The sequence below is a fragment of the Nicotiana attenuata genome, unplaced genomic scaffold (assembly GCF_001879085.1).
Source record: "Nicotiana attenuata strain UT unplaced genomic scaffold, NIATTr2, whole genome shotgun sequence".
In the NCBI taxonomy this organism is placed as follows: Eukaryota; Viridiplantae; Streptophyta; class Magnoliopsida; order Solanales; family Solanaceae; genus Nicotiana; species Nicotiana attenuata.
Window position 1 is genome coordinate 125734 of NW_017670425.1, and position 19637 is coordinate 145370.

General features: G+C 36.5%; 1 protein-coding gene across 1 annotated transcript in view; it reads left to right on the forward strand.

The window, feature by feature from the left end:
* LOC109239240 (angio-associated migratory cell protein-like) overlaps positions 1-6696 on the forward strand; it is a 7596-nt gene extending 900 nt beyond the window's left edge. Inside the window, exons 3-11 of the mRNA XM_019405780.1 lie at positions 67-108; positions 1287-1406; positions 1501-1646; positions 1725-1872; positions 1956-2039; positions 2881-2996; positions 3121-3179; positions 6028-6118; positions 6276-6696. Coding sequence (XP_019261325.1) covers positions 67-108; positions 1287-1406; positions 1501-1646; positions 1725-1872; positions 1956-2039; positions 2881-2996; positions 3121-3179; positions 6028-6118; positions 6276-6503 — 1034 coding nt within the window. The 3' untranslated portion in view covers positions 6504-6696. The remainder of the gene's footprint in view (positions 1-66; positions 109-1286; positions 1407-1500; positions 1647-1724; positions 1873-1955; positions 2040-2880; positions 2997-3120; positions 3180-6027; positions 6119-6275) is intronic.
* The last annotated feature ends 12941 nt before the right edge of the window (positions 6697-19637 follow it).

Genomic DNA, 19637 nt, shown 5'->3' on the forward strand with positions numbered 1-19637 from the left:
TCAGAACGTTTTTTTTTTTTTGATTAATTAGCATACTGATATAGATGTTTGGAATAATGGTTTCAGATGAAGCTGATGATTCGGTTCATACATTCACGGGCCATACTGGTATTGTACTTCTTTTAGTATTATTGTAATTTGATATTTGAATAATGAACAACGCTCATTTGATATTCTTATTTTGTTTAGTCCTGCAGTAATTGGAAAACTGGAGGTTGCCTGATGTTATGTTGAGTCTCTTTGTGTTTCGGTTATAAAAACATGTGTGAGGTATAGCTAGGTTGTTTAGCTGACTAAATTGGGAAACATTGCCTTTTCAGTCGCATAGAATTCTACACTTAGAAGTGATATTGCCTTCGATTGATGGTGCTTCAAATAAGTGGACAGATTTTACTGGGAAGTGCATTGTCGAATCTTCAATCAAATAAGCAAAGCTAATTAGAAAGAGGCAAGCTTGAACAAATAATGAGTACTAAAAGAAAGATTGGACGATGAAAGAGACATCCAGTGGTCATGGTGGAGTATACATACAATTTCTTAAGATATGAAAAAGAAAACCAGTGGTTTTAAAGACATTGATGGATCATGGTGTAGTTGTAGTCTTAGAAAGTAGAACCAGATGCCAATGCTTATTACCAAACAAGTTTTGTGCGTGGAATATGAAATTTGCAAAAGGGCTATGTTTTTCTTGGATCGAGATTTTTCCGGGAGGACAAGATTCAACTTTGCCCAAATTAAGATAAAAAAATAGCATTTTGTTTATAGCCAACTAAATCTTATTGATTTCAGTTGGAGTATTCTATAACATGATTTTGGAGAGGAGATCCTGCAATGAAAGAGAAAAAATTACTTGATCTAAAGATGAAAAAGAACAAAATATGATATATTTTAGCTAACTGTTCTAGGCTTCTAGCTGTTCATTCTATGATGGGAATTTAATCTGGAAATATAAACAAGATTTTTGTATCAGATGCTGGTCCTCTTTTTGGTATGTATCCGGGAATTTCCCACATATCAATGTAACTTTTTTGGCTTTTCCAAATATTTGTGTCTGCTGCTTGTGAACCTGCTTCACTTAAGATGGTTTAACCTCACTGGCACAATGATTTTAGATATGGAGGTTAAATGTGTTTCATGGATTTTGTAGTAGTTAATAGTTTGATACAGCCATGAGTTAATAGTTGTTAATGCCTCCTAATTGAGTATAGTGTATAATTAGTTTGTACTTTATGGTGCTTACTGTTTTCTTGATAATTTGATTTTTCAATACTTTTTCCTCTTTATAGGTGAACTATATACCGTTACCTGCAGCCCAACAGATGCTAGTTTGGTGGCAACAGGTGGTGGAGATGATAGAGGATTTATGTGGAAGATTGGTAATGGTGATTTTGCTTTTGAGTTGCAAGGTAATTGAGTCTTGACTAAAACCAAGAATCCTTTTCTTGTGTTTATCATCTGAATGGTTCATAGTTTAATGTAAGTTGTTTGATTATGGTGCAGGTCACACAGATTCTGTATCGAGTTTGGCTTTTAGTACTGATGGTCAGTTTCTTGCTTCTGGGAGCCTTGATGGGAATATAAGAGTGTGGAACCTAACTTCAGGTGGTCTGAATGGCACACTTGAAGGTCCTGGAGGCGGAATAGAGGTGAAACATTTTCTTGTGTAACAAATCCTATTTTTGTGTAACAATTTGAGATCAATTATGAAATTTGAGGTTGCTCAGTGGATCAGGTGGCATCCGAGAGGACATGTGGTGTTGGCAGGTTCAGAGGATTCTTCCATTTGGATGTGGAATGCTGATAACTGTGCTTTCATGAACACGTTTTTAGGTCATAGCGGTAGTGTAACCTGTGGTGGTTTCACTCCTGATGGTACTTCTCTGTGTCTCTGGTAATATTTCCAGTGTTTACCTCCTTTTGAGTAGAACTTATGTTTCTTATATATGCTTGCTCAGGTAAATTGATTTGTACTGGGTCCGATGATGCGACCCTGAGGATATGGGATCCAAAGAGTGCCCAAAGTATCCATGTGGTAAGAGGTGAGATTTTTGCTTTCTGGCTGCTAAATTAGGTGAAAAGTAAAGCTGTTATTCTCCCTCCAACACTCCCTCCTCAGACCTACACATCACAAAAAGGGGTAGGAAGCCTACAGATGGAAGGCTTTCTGTCACTTGCACATAATGTGTTTCCATATTTCGGGGGATGTGGCTGAGTGCTGGATAAAAATTGTGGATTGAAGCATATGTTAATAATATATTGCTGAGTTAGCATTTCTCTTCTTTCATTTTCAAGAACCTTAATCCATGCTTATTGATATCTGTCTTGTTTCTTTCTTTCAATATGCTATATTGAGCTGGCTATCTGTACTTCCATTCCAATAAATGATGTTAGCACCCTTATCAGTGGCGAGATTTGCTGTCATAATGTTGGTCTTTTATTAGAGAAACTACTTTTCTAGATTTAGACTCCACTTTTGGGATTAAATTGGTTCGTTGTTGTTGTTGTTGTTTGTACTTTCCTGATAAATACTCCCTCTGTTTCAATTTAAATGACACACTTTCCTTATTAGTCTGTTCCCAAAAGAATGACATATTTTTATTTTTGGAAGCAATTTAACTTTAAACTTTTCAGTTTACCCATTTTACCTTTAATGAGAAGTTTTTATGGCCAAACAAATGTCATGGCCCCACAAAGTTTTTGCCCCTTAAGCTTTTAGGACCACATATTTCAAGAGTCTCCTTTTTTTTTTTCTCTTAAACTTTGTGCCAAGTCAAACTACATCATTTAAATTGAAATGGAGGGAGTATATGATTTGTCAGATCTGGTCTTACTATTATTATTATTTTTAATTTCTGAAAAATGTTTATTTATTGTTGCAAGGTCATCCGTATCACACGGAAGGACTGACATGCTTGACGATCAGCTCGGATTCAACTCTTGCTCTCTCAGGCTCAAAGGATGGTTCGGCTCACATTGTCAATATAACTACTGGAAGGGTCAGAATCTTTGATGAATGATAATTTTCGCTTTACATTTTTCACAATGGCTTTTTATGTAATTTGATGCATCTATACTTTGGACGGTGTTTGTCTGGTCACTGATTATTATTTTCTATGTCAGGTTGTCACGTCTCTGAGTGCTCATACAGATTCGATAGAATGTGCCAGCCTTTCAGCAAGGTTTTGTCTACATCTGACATCTCTATATATCCTTGTATTTTAACCCTTAGAATGCCCTTTGACTGGAAGGGGACAGAGGAGACGGATTGGAAAATAATTAAAATATCGTGCAACAATCACCACAAATATGTGGACGTGCCTTGACCACTGAACACTTGACTGTCTTATTGTAAAATTAGCCCGAGGAACCAAATGCTGTCAGATCTCCTTAGGATGATTTTACTAAAGAGACAATAGTTATGTGGACATAGTCCAGGATAACATATTTAGATTTATTGGTTAAGAACATATTTTAAAAACGGAAAAGGGTAAAAAATAACCATTTTACTGAAGAGACAATAGTTATGTGGACATAGTCCAGGATAACATATTTAGATTTATTGGTTAAGAACATATTTTAAAAACGGAAAAGGGTAAAAAATAACCATCTACAATTGGATATTGTTTAAAGTTACCCTCGGTTATACTATTTGGTCATTTTAATCCCTAAAGTCTTACTATTGATCAGATTTGCCCTCCAATGGAGGGGACACGTGGAGGCCTTCTAAACCTTACCACCAACCCTGAATTAAATTAAACCCGACCCATTACCCATAATCCAGTAAAATCTAGTGTTCTTCATGTCTTGCTTCTAAAATCTGAAATCTCACTAATTCTTATTCTTTATTGAGAAACCTGGTGTTTACTCAAAATTTATTCAAAAAATAGAAAAATCGGGTCTGGTTCATATTGTTCTTCACAGTTTGCTTCTAAAATCTGAAATCTCATTTATCCTTGTTCTTCATTGAGAAATCTGGCATTTAACTGAAAAATTATCCAAAACTAGAAAAATCGTGTTTGCTTCATATTTGTTCGTCACGGTTTGCTTCTACATCAACAACACAGTGAATTCCCATCCCATAAGTGGGGTCTGGGTAGGTTAGGGTAGGATGTACACAGCCTTACCCCTACCCTGGGAAGGTGGAGAGGGTGTTTACGATAGACCCTCAGTTAAAGAGAAATTGAAAAGAAATAGTGGCAATCAAAAACAATAGGTAGTAATAGTAACTAAGCATAAAAAGATACCGCACCAATGCTAGTGCTACCGGACTGAGAAAGAAAATGGGACACGCTCGACTACCGACTAATCGTCTACCCTAATCCTCAACCCCCACACCCTCCTATCAGGGGTCATGTTCTTGGCAAGCTCCAGCCCGGATCTCTTCTCTTGAAACCGGATTTGGAAGTTGGGTTCGAAAATCCCGTGACTGATTTGGGTTTAGAACTAGGTCACCATTGCTGAGCTTAAAACTTCGAATCTTGGTTTTGCATTTTCGGAGGTCTGAGGTATGTTTGTTCTGAATCTGATAACCAAATCGTCGAAGACCCCTCGAAATCTGGACTTATAAGCGAATTCGTAAAATGCGATTGATGAGTCGAGGCTCTCAGATCTGGAAATTGGTCAAAGTTGTGACTCAGATCAATTGGGTGTTCGAATTTCTTGTGGGAAATACCTTGTGAAGCTTGGACTGATATTTGATTTTGTTTGGAGAGGATTCAAATACCATAAGCTACTGGGTCTCTTTGAAATGCGAATTTGAGGATTTAAAAGAAATGAAAAGCGATTGGAACTGAATTTTGAAGAACTCAGCTGAATTTTTAAAAAGTATTTGCTTCTAATTTTTATTGGGTTATGGATAATGGGTCGGGTTTAATTTTAATTCAGGATTTTAGGGGTTAAAAAGGCTTAGAAAGCCTCCACGTGTCCACTCTGTTAAATGAAGGGCAAATCTGATCAATAGTAAGATGGTAGGGATTTAAATGACCAAATAGTTTTATTGAGGGTAACTTTAAACAATATGCAATAGTAGAGGGCTATTTTTATCCATTTTATGCTAAAAGAAAACACTTCGATGCACCTTCAGCATCAACTGTCTCGAAGCAGTTATCTATTAATTTATCTGAGGATCTTTTTGGGCATGAAATTGAATTTGCTGTGCTGCATTCAGATGTTGTGGAGTTCTCATGGATCTCTAATTATCTTTAAGTAACAGATTCTGGTTTCAAATGAGAACACCCTGCTAAGACAGCTTCTTGTTCTTGAGAAGGTTCAAAAGTGTATATTGTCATTGCCGAAAACTGGAAGACTGTTGATGCCAGGTCTTGCCTTTCTCCTGAATGAGAGGCTTAATTGTAGAACTTTGGTGACCTCAAAGTTTTAATGAGTTAATCCAGTACAAGAAATACATGCGGACTGCGGTGATGCAAATTGGTTATAGACTCCATGCCCCCAAAGTTCCAACATTTAGACATGAGTTGGACCTAAGAAAGCATCAAGCTTTCCAGGATAAGAAAGTCATGGTGGAATAATATAGCATCAATTTAGTTATTTGTTTGTTGGACTAGCAAGTCGAAGCTTGTTTCCATAAATCTTACTAGTTACTATGACCGTGTTTCTTCGAAATTCAATGTGTGACTTAAGATTGCTTTGAGATAAGCTTTTATATTAACGCCGGAGAACCATTCATCTTTAGCCTATTACAAGGATAGCTTTTGTTGGGAAGTCTTTTCCCATATGATAGGTTGAAGATTGGATCTGTAGCCTTTGCATGGAAATGTTCCTTCAAAACGGAGAACAGGATGTAGACAAGTGTGTACCTCTTAATTAATGAGTTTGGGATAAAACATAGGATATAGGGATTTAAATCTATTTTGACTGATGTGGCTATTCTCACTCTTTGGATTTTTGTAGTAATTCCTTGGTTGATTGTCATATGCCTTGAATGTTCCTTTCTCTAATACCTAATTTTGGTTTGTTAAATTAATAATTGGTGTTTTGAATGCCTTCATCATCTGAAATGACTTTCAGCGCTCCATGGGCTGCAACTGGAGGCATGGATAATAAGCTTATTATTTGGGACTTGCAACAATCCTTACCTCGCTCCACATGTGAACATGAGGTTTGAACTTCCTTTTGCTCACTGTATATATCTGTATATCTACATGCAGTTGAACGTTCATTTGCTTCTGTAAATACTCTATGCTATTTCAAGAAAGTTTTGTAGTAAACCCCAGTTTTCTCATTGCCTTGTTATTTGTTGACAATACGTTGTTTAGGGGGGCGTGACATGCTTGTTGTGGCTGGACCAACATAGATATGTGGCGACAGGTTGTGTTGATGGGAAAGTGCGGATATGGGATAGCCGTTCTGGAGAATGTGTGAGAACCTTTAGCGGACATGCTGATGCAATTCAGTCTCTAGCTGCATCGTCCAATGGGGAGTACCTCGTTTCTGTCTCTATCGATGGAACAGCACGGGTATTTGAGATAGCAGAGTTCAACTAGAAGAGGTCCCTATTTTTTTGTGTGATTGAAGAGTTGCAAATAGTTACGCAAATAGTCAGAGAGCATTGTATTGTTCTTGTTTTCGGATTGACATCATTTGATAGTGTCTTGGCGACATTGATATTACACATATCGACCACATTTTCTTATTGTTTGTTCATTGATAGTGCAACATAAATCCATGCTACTTCAATATGTTATGCCGAGTACCTAGAAGGGTGTGGCTTAGTGGTTGACGAGGGGAGTGAAAATCATGAGATTATGATTTAAACCCAACATAGACAAAAATTATCAGGTGATTTCTTCCTCTTTGTCTAACCTTTGACGGATATACAAACAGGAAGCAAATAAAAAAGGGAGAAGGCGAGGGAAATTCTGTACTCAAAAAGATGCCTGGAGATTTCTGGATTAGGTTGATATTAATACTATTAATACACCATAAGTAAATTGAATCCTCGATTTCCACAAGCTATTACCTACTAAAGATATTATAAGGGCTGCTCTTTAATCTTTCGTTTTTGATAACTGAGGAATTGTCTCTACTTTTTTTCACTTAAATACTAGGTTTTTATTTGTGGCATAAACTAGGGACAGACTTTTGGGTAAAGCCTCTGAAGCCCAAGCTTTAGGCCCCCCAAACTTTAGGGCCCCCACTTTTTACCCTATAATTTTGTTTGAAAAGGAAAAAGGAATTTTTACCTCATATAGTAAAGGTTAACACCTTATTTATTTTAAATAAATACCATTTTAAAAAATTATATTCTATAGATACCTTTTAAGTTTATAGCAAAATATTTAATTTTGGTTACTTCCTAGCCCTAAGCCACTAAATACGCTAATCAGTTACAATATTTTCTTTCTCTCTCTACTTTGATACATCCTATTCTCTTTCCCCATCCCATTAAAATTTCCGATTCTCTTCCTCTTCTCTGTCTAGTTTGCTTGCGATTTTCTCCTCCATCGATATCCTCCATTGTAACAGTGCTTAAAGAGAAAGATTCTTTTTTTTTTTGTGCATCACGGTATGTTTGATGCCTGACATTAAAAATCTACTTACAATTAGGGGTAAACTTGATTCTTCATCAACTTAATGTCAATTCTGGCCGCCTACGTCAAAGCGGAAATAAAAAATCAAAAGAGAAAAAATCCATTTCAAGAGGAAAGTAATGGAAAGCTGAATTAGTAGAAGTCACCCAGCCACTGCTGTCCACATTAGAGCAAATAGGCCTGCCCTGAATGGCTGTTGACACCATGACCTATTAATCGTATGTCTTATTCTACCACTAGAATTCCGAGCACAACGCTCTAACGCTCTGCATTGAAATTAGGGTTTGTTCTTGAACAAAGACGACGGAGTTTGGGGCTGAGCAACTTGATTTTCTGTTAATATATTTCAATGTATTTTCATGTATTTCATTATATTCATTGTCTTTTTTTTATTGCAATTCAATATATTTCGTTGTATTCCATGTATTTCATTGTATTCACTGTCTTTTTTCCATTATATTTCAATGTATCCCGTTGTATTCTATGTATTTCATTGTATTCACTGTCTCGCTATATGCCATAAATGTATTCATATATTTTTTTTTAATTAATATAATTTATGTATTCAAATGTATTATATAATTTCTCTGAAGATTGCTATATTTTTGGTGTATTTTTCGGTTGAGAATCTTTTTTATAACTGAAAATACAAAATTTATGTGTTATAATTGAGTTTGTTGAGTTATATTAGGAGTCAATTATGTTAATTGATTCACTTTCCGTTTTAAAAACAGTGTAATCCCCTATTTCACGCCGTGAATACAGTCGAATACAGTCAAATACAATAATCTGTCCAGCTGTATTCCCACGTTTCACTCCATGAATACAGTCGAATACACTCGAATACAACAACTGATTAGCTGGACTTCCCTGATTCACGCATATTTTTGCTATTGTATTCATAAATACAATAGCTTAAATACATCAAATACATCTTATAACCACAGAAAAGGTATCTATAATCCGTAATATAACGAATGGTATCTATAGATGACTAATTACTACTAAAAGATAGTGTTTTATGAACTATGTTCCTTAAAATTGGGCCCCAAACATGTAAATGCAAAATTTATGAAAGGAATCAAATGATTATGTCTTTTTCTCTTTAAATATTATGTAAATCTTTCCGCTTTCTTTCTTGGTTTCCACAATATTCAATTTTTTTTTTTTTTATTTTATTATTATTATTTTTTTTTTATGTTTCTCAGTTCTTGCCAAACAAACTACTATTATATGTTTTCTTTTGTGCCTCCAAGAGATCCTATTGTTCTGTATTTTTCGTTTATCAAGCTAAAACCTACGAGAACTATATTGTGAAACAAATATTTATTTTCACATCAAGTCTATGAATCAGGTTCTTCTATTCCAACTTTTTAGTATTAGTTTTCATCTAACATTTATTTTTCTTGATATTTCAATACGTATGCATATATTATCCTTTTAGCATTTATCAAATTTAAATGTATCAAATAGAAAGTATGAATCCTGTTATTCAAAACTTAAGGGAAAAAAGTTGAATCATTAATACAATCCCAAAAAAGAAGAGATTATAGTACTCTAGTTGGTATACTCGATCAGATAAAAAGACTTAATTCTTTTTCAAATATTTATATTGCTTATAAAATAATAATACCAGTTCCTATAACAAATGTCTTTGGCCTCTCTCAACTACAAACTAGAAACTTGAAAGAAGCTTTTTAAAACTAAAATTGATAAAATCTTACTTAAAATCAATCATGGCACAAGAAAGATTGAATGCATTAGTTATATTACCGATTGAAAAAGAAATTAAAAGAAATTTATAAAAAAATAATTATTCATACTTTTGCATCTCAAAAAGATAAAAAATTAGATTTTAAGTAAATTATAGTAGTATATAAGAAAGACTTTTTTTTTCTTTTTTCTTTTTTGGGAAAAAAAGGTTAAGGCCTCTTATGCTAGTTTGGCTTTAGGCCTCCAATAGTGTTGAGCCGCCCCTGACATAAACTTGAACCCGTGGCATCTAATCCACATATCACGCAAAATTTCATTTGTAACCCGTCGGTGGAAACAATTATTATTCGCTAGTCATGAATTAAGCCATATAATTTATAGCCCCAAAAAAATTATAATGACTAGCCTAAATTTGCCTAATACGGTAAATTTTGTTGCCATCGAGCCGTTGCAATCTTCCACCAAAGTGAGTTTTTGGCGTGTTTTAATTTGGGTTTTGGTTTGTTTAGGTTTTTGTTGTTGCCGTTGTTGAGTGTCCATGGATATGGTGTAACGGAGCAGAAGAATATGTTGGGGTTTGGATTGGGTTTTTTGGTGGGTTTGTGAGATGGGATTTTCAGTGGAGTTGAACAGAGAAATGAAGATTGTAAAGCTTCCATTTAGCAATTTGGAAGTCTTTGAGAGAGTTGGAGAAGTAGACGATAGAGCGCAGGCTGTTCAGTGGAAAGAAGATAGCATAGATAATGGCGGCTCTCAAATTATCTTCAAAGAATCTGGAGATGAATGAGTGTGTGTTTGTATATGGAGATGAAAAAGAAAAACCTGGACAACATTTTGAAAATTCATTATGCATAACAGTGAAATATATACAAAACTAGACTATCATATACAAAAATATACTAAATAGACTGGTACTGTCACGACCCAAAAACCACTAGTCGTGATGGCACCTAACTCGATCCGCTAGGTAAGCCAACTAACAGAAAATACAATCCAAAAGAGATTATAGGAAAATAGTAAAGAATTAGCTGAACATTTACAAATTGACCCAAGAATCTGTAGTACGATTCATGAGCTTCTAAGACTTGGAATATACAAAGATGGTAATTTCGACACATTTAAGGTAAGGTTTTTTAAAGCGAAATTCTGCTATTCTTATTGACTCAAGGGGGCTATGATATTTTTCCTCAGCGATCAACTTGTAGAGAAATCCAGACTGGAAATATTGATGATTCTACGTTAGCTCTAAAGTAAGGAGACCACTTAAAAACCCTCATCGGATAAGAAAAGATATACCAGATAGAGCGCAACCAATTCCAGTTTTGAATGAGAAGGCTAAATCATCACCTTATTTGAGGGTACAAATAATTACACGATCTGTTCGAAATTTACATAAACAGATTACCAAAATCTAAGCTACCAAGGACAAGTGATAGTTATATCCGGAATACACGAGCATCTTCAGAGTCAGCGCCCGACATCGCCAGCAGCTCCGCTCCAAAAATCTGTGCGCAATGTACAGAAGTGTAGTATCAGTACAACCGACCCCATGTACTGATAAGTATTTTGTCTAACCTCGTCGAAGTAGTGACGAGGCTTTTTTTTTGTTAAAAGATACTTTCTGATAAAACCTGCACTGTAAATCAGCAATAGAACTATACTACGATATAATAGAGATGAATACATGATGCAAAACAATAACCGAGTGTTAACAGAGATCACAATCTGGCATCTTCAAATACCTCGACCAATCCTTTCCTTAGAATGAAACGAATAAACCACAACGTCAATTCTTAATTCTTAAATTTCCTAGCATAAGGAATGTACTCAAATATCAAGTCAATTGCACGGCAACACCCTTCGTGCTTTTATCTCATCCTCACCCAATATACGTATAACAGAACCAATCAGATGACAGAAATACCGATAATAGGAATTACAAAGTAGGAAATACACAAGTAGCTATAATGAACGAGGATATACATGTGGGCAACAGTAAAAGACTAGGCGGAAAGCATGTGAGTGATGATAGCAATTGGAAACAAGGAATATCAACCTCAACTAACTAGCATGATGGAGGCCTAAGTACTGATATAATAAATAAGAAGGAAGCACATGATCTTTACAAGTTAACAAATAGAGGCATGAATGACTAGCATGGTGGAAGGCTTGTACCAAGTGCAACAGAATATATACGACATGAGTGTAATTATAAAAGCAGGAAAATAGGCATGATATTTGCAAGTTAAACAAGCAGAAGATATAAGCAACACAACAACAATCGATATAGAGATAAATAACAGAACAATAGCAACAAGTCACATCAGATCTGAGATTGCGATAATAACAGGTCAAGGTAAAGACATAAACATATACACGGGAAAACAGATATCACAACATAATGCCTCATCCTCGCCTGCATGGAAACACCCATCGTGCCATGACCTCACGATGATATAAAAGCATAACAGTATAGATAAAATAGCACGGCATCACCCTTCATGCTTTATACTCTCATAACATGGCACGACAACACCCTTCGTACTTTTACTCTCAATAATATGGCACGACATCACCCTTCGATCTTTACACTCTCCCCCACATGATAATGTACAAACAATGGCACGACATCACCCTTCGTGCTTTACACTCTTCCTTACCAAGCATATGTATATCAATGACAAACAATGCAGGAAGCATACATAACATCAAGGGGAGTGTTTGTAACGGATATTCTGAACAAATCCCAATCACAACTTTTCAAGCCAACAATAGTTAAATAAACTCTCAAGAACTGTATTATTCAAATACTTCCACAAATCTCACAAACGATCCACAACACAAGTGTCGCGCCCCCGTTTTTCCTTCGCGGGGAAGTCTGGGTTTCGACATTCATAGGGGAACAACTCGTTTCCTTTTGGGAATTGGGTGTTTGAAGAGTCGCCACCTAACATATTAAGGTGCGTTAGGGCGCCTAGAGCAATTAACTCATGTAACCAGTTTACATTACCAGAGATTACGGTAAGGGCTCGAAATAACCTTAAGGGAAAGGTGTTAGGCACCCCTCGAGGTACACAACGGTGGGTCCCGGCCAAACTTACTTTGTGAATTAGTCAATTAGCAAATAAGCAGTCTAAGCACACATATGTAAAAGGAATGAAGACTTTTAACAGATAAGCAGTCTAAGCACACAGATGTAAAAGGGATAAGGGAGGTCCTAAGTTGTTTATCCTATAGAATTATATCCGTGCAATGCCCGGTAATCACTCCTCGGTGAGAGGGGTTACACGTTGCATTAGCGCACATGTCATCATATCCTTTTACTACCCATTATCCCACCCCTTAGCGGTTATATAAGCGAGTTTTAATTAACGAACTCTAAGCGTGCCGTTACCCGCCCTTCCTTGTGGTCCCGAAGGAGTTTAGGACCTCTAGACTTAGGCAGTTCTAGACAATCCTAAGGTGTTTAAAGGGCAAAAGTCTAGGCGACAACAAATAACACATAGGACCGTCAGTTAAAGAAGCAAATAAAAGGCTCATATGTACCTCCACATATACATAGGCAAATAAGCAGCACGTCTCAAATAACTGATTTTAAAGAAATTCAGAAAGCCTAGGAACATGATATCTAGATGAACATTACAGAACAAAACATACAACGTTTGTTTTAAGGGAAGTCGCAGAATCCTAATCAGTTTGCCTACTGGTTTTATAGCCTGTTAAGCCTGGACAGTTTCACACATAAATAGAACCTGATTTCACAGTTATCTAACGGCCTAAGGCTTGCCTAGGCGTGTATATGCGGTCATAATCTGGGAACAATTTGAAGTTCTTTTATTCTATAGGCATGCTGATCTAAGTGATGAAGGTTATACCAAGTGATTTTATGCATGTTTACACTAGGACATGATATCTAGGTGTTGGACTGTTTTGAACCTTTTATAGACAGTTACTTATTCAAAACGACGTAGACACGGTTTAGAGCCAATGCAAACAAAGTCCTAAATCAGGATTTCTAATGCACATAAAGATGATCATTTTTTATTAAGCAAGATTACAACAGCAGTTTAATGACATGATTTCCAGGTGATAATAACTTATGCAAAGTCAGAGAAAGAAGTGATGAACTTATAACATGTTTCTAATATACAGAATATAAACGTGAGTGTCCTAAGGCAGGTTTTCTAATGCAAATATTATAAACTTATGACATGTTTTGATGCAAGTAGCATAACATATGGACCTAAAGTATGTTTTTCTATCGTGACATAAACTCGAAGCAGGATGGCTGTTGCAAATATACATATAGACTAAGGGCATGGTTATGTATCAACCTAAAGCATGATATCTACCCAATTTCACACAAACATCATATAGGAACCCCCCCTTTTACTAGCTTCCCCCAATATCTGTTTACAAATAAAATTATTACAGACCAGAATCAAATGAATTACATAAGTAAATAGAAATTATGCTATAGGGAACCTAAATCAGGCTCAAAGTAAACCTGGGAATGCCAGGCCTTCAACAGAATCTCAGAAGCCAATATATCTCATAGCCAATAATGTGTGCCTTGGTGTGTCAGAGTTCCCTAAGGACCTCAAGGATCCCGGGCAATGCTCGCACCAAGACCATTCCCAAATAGGGATTGATTATGTGCAGTGTGGAAGGGCCAGCCCTGGTATGCCAGAGTTCAGAGAGATCTTAAGGATCCCTAAGCAGTACACATACCAGAGGGGCAGAACTTGATAATCTAAGAGTAGGGTGAGAGTGTTGGACATAGTGTTGAAAGACTTAGTAAAACATTTAGAAGTAAAAGAGATCCAGAAATAACTTTTTTTTTAAAAAGATACTGTCACACCTCATTTTTACCACCCCCGAAAGGGTATAAGGCAGTTTTTTCCAATTAAAGTGACAATTGAAACGGAATTATTTATTTAAGATCAGAGTTGCCACTTGGGATAATTTATGGTGTCCCAAGTCACCGGTTTTAAATCCCGAATTGAGGAAAGATTGACTCTGTTTACAGTCAGCGAACACAGAAATCAGGGTAAGGAATTCTGTTAACCCGGAAGAAGGTGTTAGGCATTCCCGGGTTTCGTGGTTTTAGCACGGTCGCTTAACTGTTATTATTGGCCTATTTATTTGATTTTAAAACATCTTTGAAACCTATGTGTATTTTATTCTTTTTAAACCGCCTTTAATAAATGAGTGTTACATATTGCGAATCATGTCACGGGAACCGTACCCACGATCTACAACATGTTTATTTTATTAACAAGATTAAATTGGGGCCGGGTCACATAAATGTACCCCCGGATTTTTAAAAATTAAACATCACAACTACGTCACGGGAACCGTACCCGTAGCCATGATAATTATTCAATTAACGCGCCTAAAGCAAACTACGAAGGTTCAAGGCATTTTCTATACTAATTGTATTTATGTGAGGGCCATATGTTATGGATTTTATTTGTGTATGGCGCACCTCAAATTATTTTAAAAGAAAAGAATTGTATATTTTTAAAGGCAAACTAAAGATGTTCCTACTTTAATCTAATTTAAATTCAGGTATCACAACCACGTCACGGGAACCGTACTCGTAGTTGTAATAATTCACTTGCGCGCCTAAAGCATACTACGAGGTTCATTTTAGTAGCTAAGTTAACATTTGTGAGGGCCATAGGAGATCTAATTTGCTTATGGCACGCCTCAAATATATTTTTCTCAAGTGATGCTTTGATCTAGTCTTTTGAGGGCCATAAATGATATGTTTGACTGATACGGCGCACCTCAATCTAATTAAAGGAGTCATTTTTAACTAGGCCCAAAGACACTTGCATTTCCAAATGGTTTGAAATTAAGGAGTCATTAATTGTGAGCATAGATGGGCCATGGATCGTTTCAAAGAAGTGGCACAGCGTATAAACTCCTTGGGCTCTTAGGGTCAAACGACCAAATTTCTTTTAAAAAAGACAAAGGAATTGGGCTTTGAGGGAGAGCCCAGAACGGAAAAGAAAGGGGCCTGAAACAAGAGCCTGGCTTGGGCCACTTAATTGGCCCGACCGGTCCACAGGGTGGGGTTTTGCATTTTACACATTTGTTACACTTTGATTAACCCATACCTTAATCTACATTAGACTAACCGATTTCATCAAAACCAAATAAAAGATTCACCATCTAATTTAAATCTAAACTACAGAACATTAGAACACTAACACTTAGTGAATACTCAAGCCACATATATTTTTAAGATTAAAGCTACTACTAACCGATGATAAACTCATACATTTAATGAATCCTACAATAGAATACTTCAGACATTCACACTTGATATTACAATGCGACAGTAATTTTTGAATTCATTCAAACACCGAAAACCGAAATTTAAAGCAACAAGGTCATGATGAAAGTTGACCGATAACCCAACATCACCACTAACTTGAATGTTACTCACCTAAGTTAAGTCCATATCATGTCAGTCCAAAATCAAATACAAGAAAAGAAGAGTTTATACAAAATTAAATTCACATGCTAAGCTAGAGTTTAGTACAACCCTAAAAGTACTGTCAACAACATGGGTAAATTCAATAGATCATATAGTAAAACCAGTGTGATGCAAAGAAAAACAAAAATAGATTCAACACAATATCAGCTGAACTAATGCTTAAATCTCTTCATTCAATTACATGCTTCAAGTTTGAGCTCCACATTCAATAAAGTCCAAAGAGGTGCCTGGATATCAAAATAAACCAAAGAAATGAAGAGTTCAGCAGTAGCAGTAGAGCAAGTGAATCAGCATATTCCAAACACAGCAATGTTCAGCTACTCAAACCATTTTCAACCCAGATATACAAGAATTCCTTGAAGCTTTTGATTTCTGACTAACAACCCAAACTAAGGAGCAAAATCCAGACCAATTATAACCCAAGAGATGCAGGAATTCTTAGTATATTTTTCAGAGTAAGGATATGGGCTTTTCAGAAGGTTAATGCAGAGAAAATGAGGCTGGAAATCTTTCAGCCGTTTCTGTGTGTTTGACCTCTCCTCCCTGCCTAACAAATGCAGAAAATGAGTCCTTTATAGCCAAATTTTAGGGCAGCAAAATTAATCTCATTCCTTCACTATTTACCCCTTCCCCAATTTTCATATTTTCATTTTGGATCCTGATTTTCTAAACTATTCAGTAGTTCACCCAATCCCCACCTTCCTAGACAGTTTTTAAAAGATTCCCTTAATACAAATCCCCTAATTACCCTTTAAACACCTTCCGATTACCTTCCAACACAGCTGGGACTTGAAACCCTTTAAACAACTGAAATCCCAAAACCCCCACAAACCTTTGGGCCTTAGTGCTAATGGGCCTGTCTACATGCAAGGCAGGCCCCAAACCAATACAAAGCCCAAAACAAAGCAATTTTCGGAAGAAGAAGAAAACAACAATAATCTGACTAAAACGAAATCAAAAATAACCACAACGAACCAACTCATCTGGACCAAGGAATCGTAACAAAACTAAACAAAGAAATTAGAACTAATCAGTAAAGAATTACACTAATTTAAAGGCCTAACAAAACTAAACCATGTTAAGACGTTTAAAGGCAATTTGACAGACTAAACGACTCTAAGGTCAAGCACAAAGAAAGGAAAACTAAAATTCTTTTATTCTTGAAAGAAAAGGAGAAGAAGATAAAGAAAGGAGGGGAAGGGAGAGACAGAAAAGGAAACAAGAGAATAGAAATACTTAATACTTGGCGGACAGACGACTTGGATTAGGCAAACACCCTGACTTTTCCGATTTAAACCAAAAAGAGTGTTAATCGACCGTTCTTGTGAGAACAACCGACTAACACTCGTTTCAAGCCAAATTTTACTTCAAAGATAGGAGACCATGAACCCAGGCCTTTGCATGATGAATCAAGGATGAGAACGGATCTAGGGTTTTGTTTTTAGATCTGAAATTAAGAAAGTCTGGTGGGAATTTTGGGGAAATCGACACTGGCCTTGTGTTTGAGGGAGTATGGGGAGTGTATGGTTAGTTTTTGGGGGAGTTTGGAGCTCCACCGCCGCCGATGGCAAAATCCGGCGGGTGGCAGGCGGCGGTGGGAGATAAGATGTGAGAGAGACGAAGAACAGTAGTCCTAGGTTAAACTGAGGGTGTTTGGACAATTTTAATTAAAATGGGGACAACTTCAGGGCCGTTAGATGAGATCAAACGAAAGGCCAAGATCTATTTTAAACCCTTGAACTCAAAACGACGTAGTTTTGACTCCATACTACGTCGTTTTAGTTGTCTTGATGCCTGATAGAATTGGACCGGGTATGGATTGGGGCCTGGGCGCAATTGCTTGGGGTTTGGGGCTCAATTAAATTTTGGCCCAAATTGCCTTTTGTTGATTTTCTTTTCTCTTTTTGTTTTCTTTTTTTTTCTTCCAATTGTTTTCTTTTCCTTTTCAATTGATTAAAACAAAAATTACTCTTAAATTAAAATAATTTACAAAATTAAGCTAATTATCTAATATAATATTTACGAGAATTACTTACTCCTAAATTAAAAAGGAAAAATTACTATTTAGAATTAAAAGGCTAAAAATGCAAAAGATAAACCAATTTTTGATTTTCAATTTTAATAAAGCAAATAATTGACTAATTAACCTTAAAAATATAAAAAATGGCCTAAATGAAAATGCATGGTATTTTTTTGGCTTTTTCATGATTTTTAATAAAAATAAACATGCACAGAAAAATGCAAATAATTAGCACGAATTTCCACAAAATCCTATAAAATTGTAAAAAATGGAAAAAATTATTTTTCTTGTATTTTATGGGAGTAATTCACATAGGGAAAAATCACGTGCTCACAGCTGCCCCTCTTTGCTCGGAAATACGAAGAGTTTTCGTGCAAAGATAAAGTGAGCGGATACGAGCGATTTTTGCCCGTTTGAATACTCCGTGGGAAGCATTTTTTTTTTGAAAAATTTGACCGTATCCTGCTTCCGAGGTTGCCTACATATCCTTGGCTATAAAGGAATCAGGTCAGTGTAGTTCGGGAAGTTTCGGTAGCTGGGACTACCAGAAAGCTGTGATTTCACTGCTGCTGCTGCTGCTGCTACTGCTTGGTGAACTCCTTATTACACCAAGACAAAATAAAAAAAACTAGACTAACCTTATGATCTATGAATTACAAGAATCCTATCTACACTTCTTCAAACTTGATCTTGCAGTTTCTGCTGCTCTGTTGACTTGTACTCTCCAGGTGAGCTTCCTTTGTTGCTAACTTGAATTGTATTCTGAGGTGCTTTCCCTTTGTTCTCCAGGTAGGCGCCTGATTTCCAACACTTGAACTGCTTTCCCTTTGTTCTCCAGGTGGGCGCCTGATTTCCAAAACTTGAACTGCTTTTCCCTTTGGTTTCCAGGTGGGCGCCTGATTTCCAATACTTGACTGCTTTTCCCTTTGTTCTCCAGGTGGGCGCCTGACTTCCAACACTTGAATTGCTTTCCCTTTGTTCTCCAGGTGGGCGCCTGATTTCCGACACTTGAACTGCTTTTCCCTTTTTTCTCCAGGTGGGTGCCTGATTTCAACAAAACAGACAAAACAAACAAAATTTTCTACCCCAGTTTAGTAGCTGGGCACATCTGTGAGTGTTAATTGAATCATGTTACAAGAAAATCTCAAAGAATTTAAAAGCTAGATCCCATTATCGAGGAGGGTCCTAAAAACTCCCAGTTAAATATCATCTTAAGAATGACAACTTTAAAGCTAAATTATATTTCCTAAAGGTATGACTTCCGCTAAATCTTGTTATCTATGAAGGTCTTAAAACTAAATACCATTATCTAGGAGGGTCCTAAAAATTTCCAATTGACTCTCGTCCTAAGAATGAAAACGTCAAAACCAACTTATATTTCCTCAAAACAGAACTTATGCTAGATCTTGTTACTCATGAATGTTTTGAATTTTAACTAAGTCCCATTGTCCAGGAGGGTCTTGAGAGCTTCAAATTAAATCCCATTATCCAGGCGGGCCCTGAGAATTTACGGTCGAACCTGTTCGGTACATGTTTTCCCCACGGAGGATTCCTCGGAATAAATGAAATTTCCTGCCCCTGTTTTAATCAAAGAAAATTTCATCAGTTAAAAAAAATATGGTGGTTAGTTTGCGGCATTCTTGCTGAAGGTGGTCCTTTCGCCGCCGTGCTTTGCTTTGATGGGCTGCCTTGAACTGGCCAAGAATTGTTTGACATTCTGACTGAATCTCAACCACAGGACCCTGAATGACCTGAATTCTTTACGCCCAACTTGCTGTTTTACATTTCTGTCCTTCCCATTTGAACCTCTTTATCTTCCACAAATTTCACAAACCACTCGACCGCT